This window comes from Haemaphysalis longicornis, unplaced genomic scaffold (assembly GCF_048455015.1).
Source record: "Haemaphysalis longicornis isolate Haplotype H1 unplaced genomic scaffold, Haemaphysalis longicornis Haplotype H1 scaffold_8, whole genome shotgun sequence".
Taxonomy (NCBI): Eukaryota; Metazoa; Arthropoda; class Arachnida; order Ixodida; family Ixodidae; genus Haemaphysalis; species Haemaphysalis longicornis.
In genome coordinates, this window is record NW_027526445.1 from 100,331,009 (window position 1) to 100,347,573 (window position 16,565).

General features: G+C 47.0%; 1 protein-coding gene across 1 annotated transcript in view; it reads right to left on the reverse strand.

The window, feature by feature from the left end:
* Positions 1 to 2,018: 2,018 nt before the first annotated feature.
* Positions 2,019 to 16,565, reverse strand: part of LOC144150071 (sulfotransferase ssu-1-like) — a 41,085-nt gene continuing 26,538 nt past the window's right edge. Inside the window, exons 2-3 of the mRNA XM_077681873.1 lie at positions 5,743 to 6,077; positions 2,019 to 2,670 (exon numbers count right to left, since the gene is read on the reverse strand). Coding sequence (XP_077537999.1) covers positions 2,073 to 2,670; positions 5,743 to 6,068 — 924 coding nt within the window. The 5' untranslated portion in view covers positions 6,069 to 6,077 and the 3' untranslated portion in view covers positions 2,019 to 2,072. The remainder of the gene's footprint in view (positions 2,671 to 5,742; positions 6,078 to 16,565) is intronic.

A 16,565-nucleotide genomic window follows, 5' to 3' on the forward strand; every position in this document is an offset into this window, starting at 1 on the left:
AAATGGGGTGCGTATTCGCGGCGCAAGTTAAAGTGAACAAACTCGGAGCGATTTTCGTTTTTGTGACGCTTATCGATTTTACATCACAGCAAAATCGCCCTCTTTGTTTCCTCCACAGTCGTTAGAATTTTCGGTACGGAATCCTTTCATCAGAAATGTTCGCCTGTAAGCAGAATGGTATTATAGGAAAACTTGGCTGCAATGCTTCCCGTCGAAACACCGTATATTACAGCACCTGACCCCTTACGAGGTTAGCAGATAACCAAATGCGCGCTTAGCCAACCCGCGTACGTCTAGGTTGCCATTCTCACACATTGGTGGTGGCGAGGATTGTGTTACCGAAGCCATCGTCTCTGTCGTCTCCTTACCTTCCCCGATCCTCACCTTAAGACATACCCAGTCATCGCGCAGCCGATGAAACGGCGCCGTGCGTGTCGCCACAGTATAGGTATCAGCCGAAACAAGCCATCAAACATTGTTTCTTTGCTTATAATCAGTGGTACGACAACCTCACTCTCACGAATACATCAACGATGAACAAGAAAATCCCATTGTCACAAACATCACAGTCAACACATATTGGTCCGCAATCGAACAAGTATATAAGCCAATAAACAACATCAACAGTCGCAATACTTGCATTCTCCCACTAAGCCGCAGTTTGGGATAGACCAGTCGCATTGGCACCACAAGCGGCTTGAGTGGGCGGTAACTTTGCGTTTCTGTGAATCGGTGGAATTTGATTTCAGAAAGGCCATTTCATTTTAGCAAAAGTGCGCTCTCCTCTCTGATCATACAGCGTGTTCTAATCCTCAAACACCTAAATATGAATGAATGCATTTACAGGGTGTTGGTGTCATAAATACTAAAAGCGGAGCTGATGTTACTAGCCGTAAATCCGGCGGTGCAGAAATCTACCCGGGAGCAATGCCCAGCGATCGTCAGCGCGTGCAGCAGGGCGCGCGCATTGGCTTTAGCAAACAAACAAATAAAAAACTTGCAAAAATATAGACGAGCGAGAAAATGCGAAGCGCTCTTGAGCGCGTGCCTTGCGACGACCTCCGAGAGTCAAAGACGCGCGCTCCAGCATTCGTAAAAAAAAAAGTAAAAAAAAACTAGCAAAAACCCTTACGAGGGATAAAATGCGGGACATTGATTGGCGTATGCATTGATGCTTATGACGATCGCATCTACTAGCACCGCTCTGAGCGACGCCGAATGTGTAAATAAAGAGTTTCAAACTGCAGCAAATCTGTGGAAATGCTCCCTTCACTTCTACCGTACAAAGAAATCCTGCAGCTTCCGTATAAAGAAATCCAGCAGATCAAGCCTTGCGCGACCAAGTGCAAGCTTACCCTGTTTTTAGCATTCGAACTCTTAATGGAAATAATATGAAGTCCCCCCTCCCCCGGAAGAATTCGAGCGCATTTTTAGTACAAAAATGTTGCTGTGCACTGCATTTTAGTAGCTCTGTATTTAACAACGAGGATAGCAGAATATGCAATACAACTAGTAGTTTTTTTTTTCACCAGGAATCAGGATGACAATTGGAGTAAAAGCTATTATGGTAAATATGGAGAACCCGTTGCCACTCATGCCAGCCTGCTTATAAAGCAACCAAATATGAAACATACTGCATTTCATAAAACAGAAATCCTGTTTCCGAGTAATTCAATGCGATCCTATCCGCCACAAGACGAAACTCCGCGTCTTCTTTGGTGGGTGTATTTGGCGCAAGTGCATCTAAGGCCAAGAATGCCAAACAAAACTCCGCGCACTGCGCGGAGCTCACAAAAATAGTTGTGGGTGACAGCCCAAAGGACGCTTCGCCTTAAAAGGCATCCCACCCCTGCCACGCTAAATGAAAATCCCTTTAGAGCAGAGTGCTTACCCTATGCAATAAGTATTTAAAAAAAAAAATGTCTTGATTGTGGACTACGTTGTGGCACACAAATACTAGTAACAAATGCAGGCACGATGAAGAGTCTTAAGGTTACTTCACATGAAACTCTAGATTACGGTGAACTGCCTATGTGAGGTAGCTAATCCGTTCAAGGTAACTCGCAATCCTTCTACAGAGACATGAGCTCGAACGCTTTTGGTCTTTTCGCAATCACTTCTTTCAACCGGCGAATCTGCTCTCCCGAGAAGTGATTTTTCCAGTCACCCACAATACCCTTCCGAACAAATTCCCCGGTGATGGGCTTAGAGAGGAGAGTTTGCAACCGTTCACTAAATACCTCTTTCTCGCTAGCTCCCCCCTTTTCTCTATGAAATGCACCAAAGGCTGAACCCAGTTTCCTAAACTCCACATTGAACTTTTTCATGGACTCGTGACTTGTAGCTTCCACGACTTTTTCCAATGCTCCATGATCTCGAAGCAATTTCTCTTCGTAGTCCTTTCCAAGAAAGCGTGCCACGGACAGTATTCCGTTCTTCGGGTCTCGTTTTAGGTGCTCATACGTCAGGAACAACACGTTGTCGTCGTTTCTGTGCTCGAACCAGGACAGCAGATGCTCGAAGTAGTCGCCGAAGTCCACCTCTCCTCGGAGGAACCTTTCGAAGAACTCGTCGAATGTGCCGTCTTCGAAATCGTGGATTGGGAACAGCTTGGTATGGTGGTACAGGGAGACGCAGCAGTCGTTGGGGTTTCGAGCAACGTATATGTACCTGCAAGAAACACATGTGCGCAATGGTCAGAAGATCCGCAAACTTTCGACACTATACGCAAACATAACGATAATTAGGTACTTGATTCTATTTGGTAATATTACGTTAACAACAAGTGTAGAAACGAAGGAAAGTTTATTATCTCAAGGGACTGCCAAATTTTGATATTTCTACGACGACCTTCAAGGATTGTAATACCACATGCGACGTTTACCGCCCGCCCATATCTTGCTCATGGGCGTTTTCCTGTTGGCCTCTGAACAACCCACTGTCACTGTCATTGAGTAACCGCAGAGGTTAAATCCGCCCAGAATTACCTATTACATTTATTATTTGTGTGGGATTGAGCATTCTTCAAACTGTCTGTGCATATGGAAACATGAAAGTGCTGTCTAAGACAAACCCCATTAGGTCCGGAGATATTAAGTGCGAATGCACTTCTTAAGCGAGCCTGAATCGTCCGCCGCCGTCGTCCGCATAGCAACAGCTGCGGGTGCGCGCGCTCCTCGTCTTCCTCCTCGTCTTCCCTAGCAACGGGGGGAGATGGGCGCGCGCTACTCTCCTCCTCCTCTCTCCGCTCAGTGACGGCGGGTGTTGGGCGCCTCCTCTCCACTTCGGGCGGGAGAGCTCTCGCTCGCGTAGCGGGCGCTCCGCATTCCGACGCGTGAGGGCGCTCGTGTAGCCCTCGCCGTAACGGCGGGCGCTACTCTCCTCCTCCTCCTCTCTCCGCTCAGTGACTGCGGGTGTTGGGCGCCTCCTCTCCACTCCAAGATCACGATGTCCACCGTAATCGCGCAATCAACAACCGTGCATTCGCACTTACACACTCTCCCCCTCGGGGAAGTGCGAGGGAATTTTTTTACCTTGGGATTTGCAGATATACGTCTAGCACTTCCTTTTATTTAAGGCGGAGCTCCATATGCAAGAAACAGCCAATCAAAATTTTGGCAGCCTGCCACAGAATTCATGCAGAGAAGCATACTGGCAGCTAGGTCATTATACCGACATATCTGAATCATCATGCCTCGACAAAAAGAAAGCTTGCTGAGAAGCCACCTGCTCCGGGGAAAATTGGTCACTCCGGTCAAAACAATCCGTTGTCCTTAGCGCCCACGGAGTGGCTAAGAAGTTGAAAGGGGCCCAAAAATAGGTTTCACCTTCACAGCCAAAGCAAGCAATTATCCAAGCTGCATAAGTTGACGAAACAGTTCTGCAAACAAAGACAATAGTCGAATACCATTGCTTGAATATTCATTGAGTGGGTGCGCACGTCTTTCTTCTAATTTTAAAACTTCAGGCTTCTTACAAAACGCACATCGAGCTTCGGAATTCTGTTTAGCTTCCCTGGGTTAGCTTCTCTAACAGCCCGCGCGTGGCCATCGCGTAGCTCTGGCTCCGCTCGCCGGGGTGGCGGAAGTTACAAGGTCCGTTAAGGCGAAGCAGAGGACTAGAGTTGACCTCACTGTGGCTTTTTCAGTATCGCCTCGAAGGCAGCTATCCCTGTTTCCGAAGGCAGCGTTATCCACTTGCTAAACCACTATTTCGTTGCCTTCTGCTCCACAGCTCCCTTTGCTGACAGACCGTCGCAATACAGGGAACCCGATCAAAAGATTGCCAGGATTCAAAATTTATTCGTGAAGCACTAACAATTTCTATGCTAGGAGCCCCACTACACCCGTCGGACAATGAAATACCTATATTACGCTGACTTCCTCGGGCAGCGCAGATTAAGATGTCTTCTTATTTCTAACACAGAAAAGTTTAATTGCACCAAGCTGGATAAGTGCCCCCATGGTGTGAATTAGATAAAATGAGTGAAAATCCTACGCGATTGCACTAATTGGTATTACGTCACGTCCGTATTCCATGACATATTGCCTACCGCTGACATTCTTCATCCTGGCACGGCTTCTGAATAGTGCTGTGAAGCGACAACATCGGCAAAAGCAAGAATAGTCTACATGCACTGCGTGCATTAACACGTCACCTCAGCGTGTACTGGGGTATTCTTAAGTTGTATAAACTTCATTTCTCGTTGCGCGCGTCGGTGACATAATGCTTACATTACAGACATGTAACCTGCCTCTGGCCGCATTTAAATTGCAGGCAGGTTTACAGCTAAACCGAAAGCTTTGAATGAAAAATTTTAAGTGATTTCAGTTGGCTAAAAACAACACAGCCTTTGTGTGCACCGAGCGGGCCACGTCTTTTTTTCTTTACAAGAAAAAATGTATTTGGGCCTACTACACTGGGTCTCTGAACTTGGTTTGCGTGGTTTGTCATAAAGGTGCCATGCACCACTTTGTAACCTTTAGGAGGCTCTAAACGTTTATGCGCGCTGCCGTTCTTTTTTTTTACTCCAACCAAGAAAAGGTATTCTGAGCCTCATAATTAATCATATGCAAATCACTACCCATTTACAGCGAAAACATTTCGATGGATAGATAGCTATTTTTCGGTAAATTGCGAATGCCGCTTCTCACGTTTTATCGGAGGGGGTGATTGTAGAAGTGTTCCTTGTATCAGGGACATAGACAAGGGGTATCAAGGTAATTTGCGACTATGTTTACGCGAACAGACCTTTTATGAAGCCTTGTTAGTGCCAGTATACCTGCTTGTATAGGCGTTTGTGCTAAGTATGGGAAAACCAAATTAATATCTTGTAATTAAATTGACACAAGGAACAAAATGAGCCCACCACCGTTTTTATACATGGTAATTCGGAGACAAAAAGTAATATCTTTAAGCAGTACTCGTCCAGGAAACTTTTAAGTGGAAGGAAGAGACTATAGTCAATCACAAAATAGAGGTTTTGCTTGAAGACTGAAATTGCACACTGCATCAAACGTATTTTACATGTTATCCAAGTGTCACATGTACACCGGCATATATGGTCAAGTGTTCTCTTGAATTAACGATTTGTAAAACGCTTATGCAGTTTTGGCGTAGAGAAAAATGCCATTTTTAAACGCCAGTTGTGATGACACCATTTATAAAATTCAAGACGAAATAAACGCGTACCGCAAGAAGTGCCCAAAGAAAGCAATAAACAGAAAACACCTCCATTATTACCTCGCATCAGGAGATTTTGGCTGCAGATGATACGGCAAATGAGTCTTGATAGCCCCGGGTCGAGGCATCTTTTCCGCAACGTCCGCTCCAACCATTTCCAAAAAGGGTGTCCGCTTCATGAATTCAAGCAGGTCTGCTGGCGTTTCTCCATCGTTGTAGATACAGAAGACGATGAACTGCATCCATGTAGTTCCACACTTTGGATACGTCACGATGAAGACGTCATCCGTCCGTGGCTGATAAGAGAAGGCGGATCGCAGCGTTCTCTCCTGAAATAAGTGGTTGACGCACAGGCCATCGACGTAGTGGTACACACCGTCGCTCATGTCGGTGTTCTGAAAAAAAAAAGAGAAATCGCCAACAGCATAAATAATAATGCAGATTGTAAAACGGCAGAAGATTGTGTTTTTGCAGCACCTATTGGCTCCAGACAGCTCCCAGAGGGCGACACTGCGCCCGCGACACCCGTAGCCACCTTCGGGTAATATGTGCCACACTGCGTCGGTCCCCGCGCGCCATTACTTTGGTGTCTGGGGTTCGCTCCTTATTTTGCAGCCGGGGAGAAACATAATATTTTCCCGTTCTAGGTTTCAAACGAACTAGGAGATTGTACAATAATTCTGGCACGCAGTTGAGTGAGATAAAGGCCGCATGAGCGTGACGCCCAGAACAGAAACGCTTGTACAGCCTGCCTGCGGTCACATTCAAGATTTGCATGGCTTACTGCAAAAGAAAACGTACTTTGTATTTTTATGGTCCACGAAGGAGAAGGGTTTGTTTGCAATTGAATCATTCTATGCGCGATGTTTTAGCGCTGGGTTCGCCATCCATGTGAGTACACTTGCGACTGCGGAAGTACTAACTCGACCACGTGGGTGTTACATAATTTTCTGTGACCCGAGTGTGAGGCCCATACGTGTAACAATATGAAATTCAGATTTGTTTGTGTATAGTGGAAGCGCTAACATTAAGAAGTGGAAAGTAAGCTCGAATGCGATGTGTCCAGGACTGGAAATCCAATGCGAGTCGCATCGATTACTTCGATTAAAACATCAGAAAAATATTTCATTGGTGTATCAGGCTCAACTTGTCATCACCTTTTCGTAAATCGTCATTCGGTTCGGGAGGAGCATTTTAAGACAGATAATATCCCTAATATAGCCTGAGGGATAGATGGTAAATGGATAGCCTTTTGTCTATGTTGTACCCTCCGCCACGAAACGTTAAGGCCTTCCAGTTGTAGCACAGCACGCCAGCTATATAAAAGCACACACCCCACCGCCCCCCAAATACGTTAAAATGTTTCCAGAGAAGGATCAAATAACTACCATTGTGCGGGAACGGGCGTAGGAGGAATACGGAGAAGTTCTTATACAGGTTCCGGAAAAAATGAAAGAAAATTTATATTGCGCGTTTTCGCTCCTTGTTTTGAATTTTTGTAATTAAAACCATGTACTGCGTGTTACTGCTTCTCGGGCAGGCCACGTTTTATGTGGTTTCTGGTTTTAATCAAGGTTTGTCTTAATTTTAGTTAGCGTGGCATTATTCTTTTTTGCTCTTTTTAATCGATTTGACAGAGTGCTAGATAGCGACAGCCTTAGTATCAGTTGGGGATGCGCTGCTGTAGTGGCGTAAGTGGCGGGCACTGACATGCAAGCGTCTAACGTAGAGCATAGAACCAACATCACTGCACAGGCGTGGAACCTGGCTAACTCGAGCGGGTTTTCTTCCGTCTCATCCACTGTATCACTGTCCTCCTTTCCACAAAAGTTACCACTGCTCTGTGCTCCCAATTCGGGGGAACCGTGGCAGATGACTGCCTCAGTTGTAGTTTCCTGCTAGCATCGATGACGTATTTCCATGGACGCTTCAGTAGCACGGCTGTTAGCTAACGGCTAGAGGGCAGGGAAAAACCGTGAAAGGAGCCTAATAACGCTATCGCGTTAATAACAAGTAACCACATGATTGACATGATAGACAGCTAACCTAAAATCCCAACAAATCAAAAGCAGACTAGGTTTATAAACATATATTTAGAAATTAATCACGTCTACATCACCGTACACAGGAGAGAAAAATTTGCAGAGTACCCAAAACCATATTATGTGGCGCGTATAGACAATGCGAAAGCGTTTCATTCAGCACAAACCGCCGCAGTGCTGGAAGCTTTCACAATAGGGGGTATATATGGCACCTACATAAGCTTTTTCGACGTTGTGAAAAAAGGATGGAAGGGCGGATAATACTTCACATACAAAGCGAACAAACCATTAATAAAGGGTGTATGACTGGGAAATACGATTTGGCGAAAACCCGCAGAGAATGTTCAGAGGGGTTATTCAGAAAGCTTCTCCGATAAAACACATAATTACGGATAAACGGCGAATACTTGAGCCATTTGAAGTTGTCGTTCGACACAGTCTTGATAGATGAGTTTGCGGAACACTTGCAAAAAAACAATATGCTTCATGGACTACAATCAGAAAGCAAGGCTATGGGGCTAAATAAAAATACGGATACATCTAAATTAAGGATGAATAAACATGCAAAAACCAAGCTTTCCAGAAAAAAGTGAAGAAAGGCTGCATTAGGTATAAGATTATAACTACCCCAAGCCCGGTAAAAAAAGGTCCGCCGAATAATATGTATCGGCGGGAAGCTCTGCCAAAAAATTAAAAGATTGAATAACCATGCACAAACCACCATTTTCAGCATAGGTAACGAAAAGAGGGATTAAGTAGAAGATTTCAACAACCCCAACTACGAGAAAGAATTCCGCCGAGAAATGGGTATGGATTGTAAACACTCCCAAGTAATGAAAAGTAAACTGCGTCTATTACTCAATAGAACAATAAGCAACCAATGAATCCCGCCGGTGAGGACATATGTATTGGAAACTTCGTACGTTACCAAACAACTGGGAAGCAAACTGATGTCGGTTCAATGGACTATGAAACGAATTCTGTTAGGAATAACTGGCAGAGACAAGAAACGAGCTACCTGGATCAGAGAACAAAGTAGAATAGAAGATACCACATTTGAAGTACAGAAAAAGAAATGGACTTGGACAGTTCGTGTAGGAAGACAAAGTGACAACCCGTGGGCAACCGCGATAACAGAACATGCACCACACGGCGAGTATAGAAGAAGGGGACGGCCAAATAAAAAAATTATTGAATCCGTTCGGAAGTGCAGACCAGTGCTTCGCCACAATAGGCCGTAGCGGTGTTATCCACTCACTGCCAGCACCCAATGCAATTCGAAATTCCCGCCTTCGCAGTATTCGCGCGCCCCCTGCCTGAAGCAGCGTCAGCGAGAATTGTGTTCTTTTTGTGCTTGCTTTTCCTCCCGCACGTGCAGTCGTTGCACTGTAACCTTTTTTTAGCTCACTATTCTAAAAACCAACCAAACGATTGTTCCTAGCTAAATAAACGCGGGCGCTGCCGCTTAATGACGTTTATTTTGCCTCAGATGTACGTTCAGTTTTCTTAGCGGTAAACAACGGGGATATGCATGACTATATAGCGGTTCACGAGTTTTCAATGGGTGTCAATATATAAACCTCTCGGATATCGAAGCCTGTGGGCTACGCCGCGACGACCGACACTGCAACAGAACACCGTGTGGATGTACTTGGGTCCAGCGAGCATCCTGAAGTGTTTGGCAATTAAACCTTTCTGGAGGGAAGACAACAAAATTTGCAGGCAGAGAAGAAATTTTGGCGGCGCAGCAAGAGGTAAGTTGGAGGTTAATTGGAGAGGCGTTTGCCCTGGAGTTACCAAACAACGTTGTTTATGACGATTACGGCAACTGTGGCAATAACATGTCCCGCACAACAGCGACCACTACAGCGTTGATTCTTTGAACCATGGGGCACACACGGCTGTGGCCTTGACACCAATTAACATATGAACTTCGTGACGACTTAATTGAGTAGAACTGTTCTACGTCACACAAAGAAATTTGATCGACTTAACCAGCTCCTTTTTACAAGCTTACCTGTGGTAACACGAAAGTTCTCTCTTCACAAAATCAGCACGCGCTTCGAGCTGGGGTGTGGAACAATGGGCCTCAAACGACTCTTGTTCGTTTGACTCCGCTACGTAGCTAAGGCTTTATAGTGTTCCATGGTGCGACGTTTCACATGGATCGTTTTGTCAATGTCAATCGCGACAACCCCATTGTGTTTCCTCCCTAAGAACTCCACCCTCCGTCACTCTCTTTTGGTCATCGCGCATGACTTGTTCCGCGGCGTTCTTTTCAGCTCCTTCCGTCCCAAATAGCTTTAAAAAACTGCAGTAGTTTTTTTTTTCTGTAGCCTCATGGCGACGTCATTTGTTGTTGCTCAGGAGTCTCAGACATTAGGTATTACGGTAGCTTTTTTAGGGCACTTCGTTTACCCAACAGCGTTCTCAAAATGAACACCGGAATGTTTCGATCCCATTTACTTAAAAACACCCGTGTATCAATATTTCCGCAAACTGCCGTGTTAATTTGTGTATGCGATAGGCGAGTGTTTCGTAGTCGTTCGTTTTCTTGCGCTTCTAATCTCGCTATTTTATTTTGAAAGAAACTCCCGCTGGACCGCGACAAATAAAGGTTCATTCAATTCTCAAATTTGGCGAACGAGTTACGCACGTCTTGTTTTCTTTTGTTTTTGTAGGCGGCTCCCTGCGCACCATGACTTTATAAATAAGGCGAGTGTTTATTTCGAATGTGTATAAATGAGGCAATTTTGCCGTCTTGTACTGCTTTAATCCCGGCCCTTCAATGTTGTGCTCCTCACCTTGGTATGCGCGATGGCGCAGTACCATGCTAAGGGAGCACACAATTTCCTGAATAGGTGGCATCACGTGTTACAGGACACAGTTAACATCGCACAAGGAATGAGGAGAAGCATTTCTGATGGCGGAAATCCATATAAAGGGAAAAAACTGTGCTTTACCAAAGTTTCAAAGCTCCTCATGTGTGACGACATGCAATCAATCAATAAAAGAAGCAGCCGTTACAGAATTCACTCCATTCCATTGCGATATCAGTCTTCACTTCCGACACTACCCGCGGCGCCACCGTTACCAATATAAAGATAAAATAAAAATGGTGCTGCTTGCGCTGTGGTTTAAAGCCAGAGAAACAGGAGAGAGTGTTTCTTTTTCTTGTCGGAGACCAGCTGTTTTATCATGATCAGTAGCAGCAATAGCTGCCACAGCAGCCCACTAGGTCCACTCCAGCACAGAGTCCTCTCTCACGGCCACCAACCGCGTCTGTCTTGTACCGCTCGAGTACATTTTTTGCTTCCCATTTTCTATTTTCTTCTCTCCATAGAACAATTTCTCACTCTTTATTATACCCGTGTCTCGGGGTTCACTCTGTCGACCTTGTAGTCCACCGATTCTTATTTCGCCTAATTACGAGGCCAGTCCAAGTCTATTTGTTTTCATTTATTTGAACAATCATATCTTCTCTCTAGCTTCTCTGATCCTGCTAGTTGGTTTTCTGTCCCTAAGTGTTGCTCCGCTCAATATTTCTTCAATGGCCTGTCGACGCGAACTAAGTCCTTTCAAGTTGTTTAGTAAGCCGCCAAGTTTCCACTAATATATCAACACCTCAAATATTTATGAACATGCCGCTTAATGTTTTCCACGACTCCCCGGCCCGGATCATTTCGTCCGCAGGCTTTTACATCCTTCCCTCACTGGACCGCGGTAACTAGCGCGAAAACGAGCGGCCAAGTACACAGAAAACGCCCGCGCTTCAAGCCCAAAGGAAATAGTGTGCGCCCGGAATGCAACGATAGCTCAACCGGAGGGGTGCAAGTTTAATAACCCGATGCACCCAGGTTCAATTCCGACCATAGAATTTTATTTGTTCCCAATTGGCTGTCGAAGTTATGGTTCCGCACCACTGCTAACCTGTGCACCTCGGTCCTTTTCAGTAGCCGTGTATTCAGGTGGCTAGTTTCGTGACAGAAAGTTCCTGGATCGATTTCCAGGACCTCCCTACCACAATTTTTCTTTGATATTCGGCGTTTTATGTTTACTACACGCAGATTGGTGTTCGCCTGAATAGCTCTGGTATTCAAAAATTGCGCAGCTTGCATTAGTCTTGCAAGGCTGTTGAAACCGCACAGTGACGGCGCCTCTCCTTTCGTCGGTGACCCAGCTGTTGCACCATCATCAGCAGGAGCAACCCACAATGTTCACTGCAGGACGAAGGAATCTCCCAACGACCTCCAACCGCTCCTGCCTCGCTCATCTGGAGCGCATCCTTTGACTCGTAGTTCTCTTATTTCTTCCCTCCTTCGAGTAATTGACCTTACTCTTTTTCTACTCCCATATCTAGGTGTCCACTCTGCCACCCTGGTAGTCCACAGATTGTCATTTTTCCAAAATACGCGGCCAGCCGAAGCACATTTCTTTTTGATTGTTCGAACTATGATGTGTTCTACTATAGTATATTCTCTGATTCAGAAACCCAGGCAGCACAGGACTGTTCGGCCTTACTCAAGCTGGTGTACTTTGGCCGGTGATTTTCTGCCCGGCCTTTCTCCGGCGCCCATGTTCGGCCCCTGTACAAATATTGGCCTTTTGGCCGTATACGGCCGTACTCCCATTACGGTCCAACGGCCAGTGTCCATCAGTCAGTCGACCGGCTTACGTTCATACGGCCAGATTCCAGCCGTAGGGCTCCGGCCATCCCAAAGCCACCCGGGTGCGGCCGAAGTACAGCCACCGGAGGACAGCGGATGCGGTCGTCGGACTCCAGCCGGTCTAAAGCTGCCGGAAATTCGCCCGTTTACGGGCATTGTAGTTCAGCCGCAGTACGTTAACTGCACTGAGGCCGGTGGACGACTACTGCATGCAGCGCAAGCACATGCCTAAATTGCGCAGTACAGCAGCACAAACCCACCATTTTGGGTCCACTGCACCCACATCAAAGTGAGCCCGCGCGCAACCACCAGCCGTCCAGCCTTCAACGCAGCCTGGCTAATCCGCCTCTTTCACAACCCCACTGCGCATGCGCAATCCCCTAGCGGCCAAGTCCCTAAGCAGTCCGGTAGGGGCAGCAGACGACGTTCCCCACAGCTCCCGCACAAGCGGGAAGGGGTCGTGGTTGTATTTACATCGTTTGATTTTTCGTGTGTGCTCGTTGTGCGCGGAACAGTGCCCACAACTTGTGCTACGTGCCGCTGTAACTCGGAGTGCCGAAAAGGGAACGGTGTCGGCTTCTATCGCTTCCGGTCGGCCGCACGCGATCGGCTACGGCGGCTTGCGTCGCTCGCGTCGGCTCGGGTGATGGGAACTTTGGGCTTAGCATCCTGGCGGATATTTGATCGCCGCTATCTGTGCAACTGCGAATGACAATACGCAACACAACTTTTCACTACACTATCATCCGCTTTCTCGCATGAGGAACTCTATTTAAGCTATAACTGCCGTTTGAGCGATCGGTGACCGAGACATCTGCGTAGCCTGTTTCGATGCTTCCGCGCTGGTATCGCAATCTCTGGGCCGCTCGGCGCACCGCGCGCCGCGGGAACCGGTCAGCGTAGGCTTGCATCGCGGCAGATGTCTGATCGCCGCTTTTAAAATAAGCCCTGACAACAATCCTTAGCACAATTTTTTACCACACTAACACATACTTTCTCGCATGTGGAACTTTTTTTTAGCAATCAGATTGATTCAGAAGAGCAGCGACAAGCGCGGTTGCTACCGTGGTCTGCGCCGGTTCGAGCCGCTGAGTGTGCCGAGCTGGCAGGCGCGGCCGGCGTGTGCGCGGACTGTTTCCGAAGGCAGAAAACGCTTCACGATTGCTTGCTTTATCCATTTCTTGCGAACAAACGTGCAGAATCTACAAATTCAGCTCAGCGATCATCGTAGTTGACCATGGAGCAAAAGCAGTGGGCGGAGCGACGCCGACGACGCATCTCATGCGCGCATCGGGCCGTCTCAAATTCACGCGTACGACTAGTCGGGGCGACAGTCGTAACGATCAGTCGCATGCGAATCGCGTGTACCAATCGTACATGTGTCCGGCGCTTAAAGGCATTTTGCGAACTGCCGGCCTTTGTTGAGCTGGCGATCGCACTTCATGCCAGACGACTCCAAGTACTGCTCGCTCTGCTACTCGGACGGCACACGAATCTGTCCGAGATTTCTCTGCCAGCCCTCATTCAGTGATAAGAAGCCGCCTGGCATTATGTGATGACCAGGGGCTGTCATCTTAAGGCGTTATAACACCAACACAGAAGAAAAACTTCGGCTGCTCCTCGCCGTAATGTGGGATTGCCGTGCATACAACGAGAACACAGCCGGAGGAAACGCCGGCAAACCCTACCGCCTCAACTTCCGCTAGGCACGCTAGGTGGCAGCACACCGCAATGAAAAAGGCGGATTGTCAGCGTCACTTTACACCAAAATTAATTTATTCAATAGTGCTCACAAATGGTAGTTTCTTTATTTGTTGTGCCTCTTTCAGTGTCGAATACAGCAAATATTCATTTCTTTGCAGAGCTGGCATAGATTGAATAGATTGTATTGTCCAGGTCCTGATATCTTCTGTGGGGTCGCTTACCTGTAAGAAACAAGGAAGGATGCGGGGATGCGGGGGGGGGGGGGGGGGAAATTGGGGGCGGGCGGAAGCCGCAAACTTTAGTGGGTTGAATTTCACGAAGATGAAAGTGCCGCTTTTAGGCAATTTCTTTTAAGACAATATTTTCATGCTCTGACCAATTCAACTATTTTTACAACAGCTGCTTGACCAGTTGTTTTCTATATAAAACCGGTGCAAATGCCTTTACGAAGCGGCTCGGTACTCCACAAAACACTCAGCAGCATTCAATATAATTTACTTCACACAAAAAGTATGTCCACTATTTGCCCATTTTTCTTTCAAAGAAATTTTCCACTCGATCAACTTTTCTGATGATCTTTCACAGGGCTGATCCTAGAAGAGATCAAAGAAGTACTTTCAGTTTCAATATATTTTTTATGTTGTTTGCATGAGTTACGTGCACACTCCTTAATAGTCCGAAAGAACTTAATTTTCCTTTAAAGTCGTACTACGTTAAGAAAATTCTAGACGTGTTGCGAATGCTTTTTTGCCGAACAATAAAATAGTCAGCTACTTTAAGCTTATCTATTGCTAGAGCCAAATAGTGCATGAACTGAACAAGCTGCGTTGAGCGAGCAAAACTCGACGAAATCTGTGTTTGCTAGGATGCTGGCGATTATGTTTAACCAAATGAGTCATATCCCAAGTGTGGTAAATCTAAATTTCAAACCTCGCCACTAAATTAACATCCCGGCTTCGTCATTCAGAAGGCTCTGTTGTTATGGCAAATTCCAAATAACACTTGTTTCTAAATAAGCAGTCATAAAATCCCATGAAGTAACATAGGGCAGGGCATGAAGTTGAGCCTACCAATGCACGAGCTTAGTCTCTTCTACGCTTATCACAAACAATATAGTGCACATTGTTTTTCGCCGTATTATTATGAGAAGAATAGCCAGAAACTTGCGCCTTTGCGCGCACTTGCCGCCTTTCTTTGCTGGGGAGTCCTTGACATAGCGTCGGTTGAGCTCCAGCGTGGTGGCCGCTTGCTGGACACCCTTTAAGGCGACTATTTTCGTGAACCACTACCATATCGGGTCGGACATCACTGCCGTGTAGATGTCTCCAATGGTCTCCATTTCTTGAGGGGGCGAATAGCCTCGAGCTGATGCGTCGGCGAAACCGACTTGCGAGGCGTTGTAGCGGCTATGACTGGCGAGGCTTAGCTCACCCGTCCTTTTGGCAGAGTCTTCTTGTGGCAATAAATGACATTTCGATGGCCTAAACGTTTCCCTGGTAATGTCCAATGAGTCCTTGTACCTTTCCCGTTCACCTAGAACAGTCATTACTGTTTGACAAACGTAGTTCGTTAATTTAAAACGTAGAAACACCGAGCGGATTAAAAACGTGTATGCGCCATTCGACTCCCTAACGGCTCTTTCTTCACCCAGGGAAAAACCGGTCCTACATCGGCGGGTCATCTTCCAAGCACGTCTGTACATGAATTTCCGGCGCCCAGACGCGCGCTGTTGTTCGCATAATTACGTATAACCTGATAACTTACGAAGGCCGGTCTCCTCTTGAACACCCGTTGCCGAAAATTCTCCGGCCGTTCGCTTGCCGTAATTCGGCCGAGGACCGCTAACGAAATGATAAACGTACATTCTGAGGCCGTAAGTCGCTAGGTCTCCTTTATAACACCGGCTGCCCGTAGAAAGCGAATATTCTGTCGCCGGACGCACGATTCACCGTTGAAAGAGCGGATTCACGGCCGCCGCGCTACGGCCGGTCTCCCTTCGAACACCAACTGCCCCAAGAATACGGATATTCTGGGGCCGGTCGCTTGCCGTGCTTCGGCTGAACAGGCTTCCCAAAGGAAAAACGGATGCCCTAAAGCCGTACTCCGGTCGCTTTCTTTCTCAACATCGGCAGCCGAAAGGCAACTGAATATCTGGCAGCAGGGCAGCTGCCGTTGTGCGTCTGAACACGGGCGGCCGGAGAAATACCGAAGCGCTGCTTGCCGAATGTTGGCCGCTCGTCGTATGATCAGCGGCTGACAGAACCTGGGTGCTGGCCGGACATGCCAGAAAGCGGCCGTAGGCGTGCCCGTCTTCGGACACACTTTCTGTGCCGCGTGCCCAGGCAGCACAGGACTGTTCGCCCTTACTCAAGCCGGTGTACTTTGGCCGGTGATTTTCTGCCCAGCCTTTCTCCGGCAACCATGTTCGGCCCGTGTCCAAATGTGGGCCTTTTGGCCGTATACGGCTGTA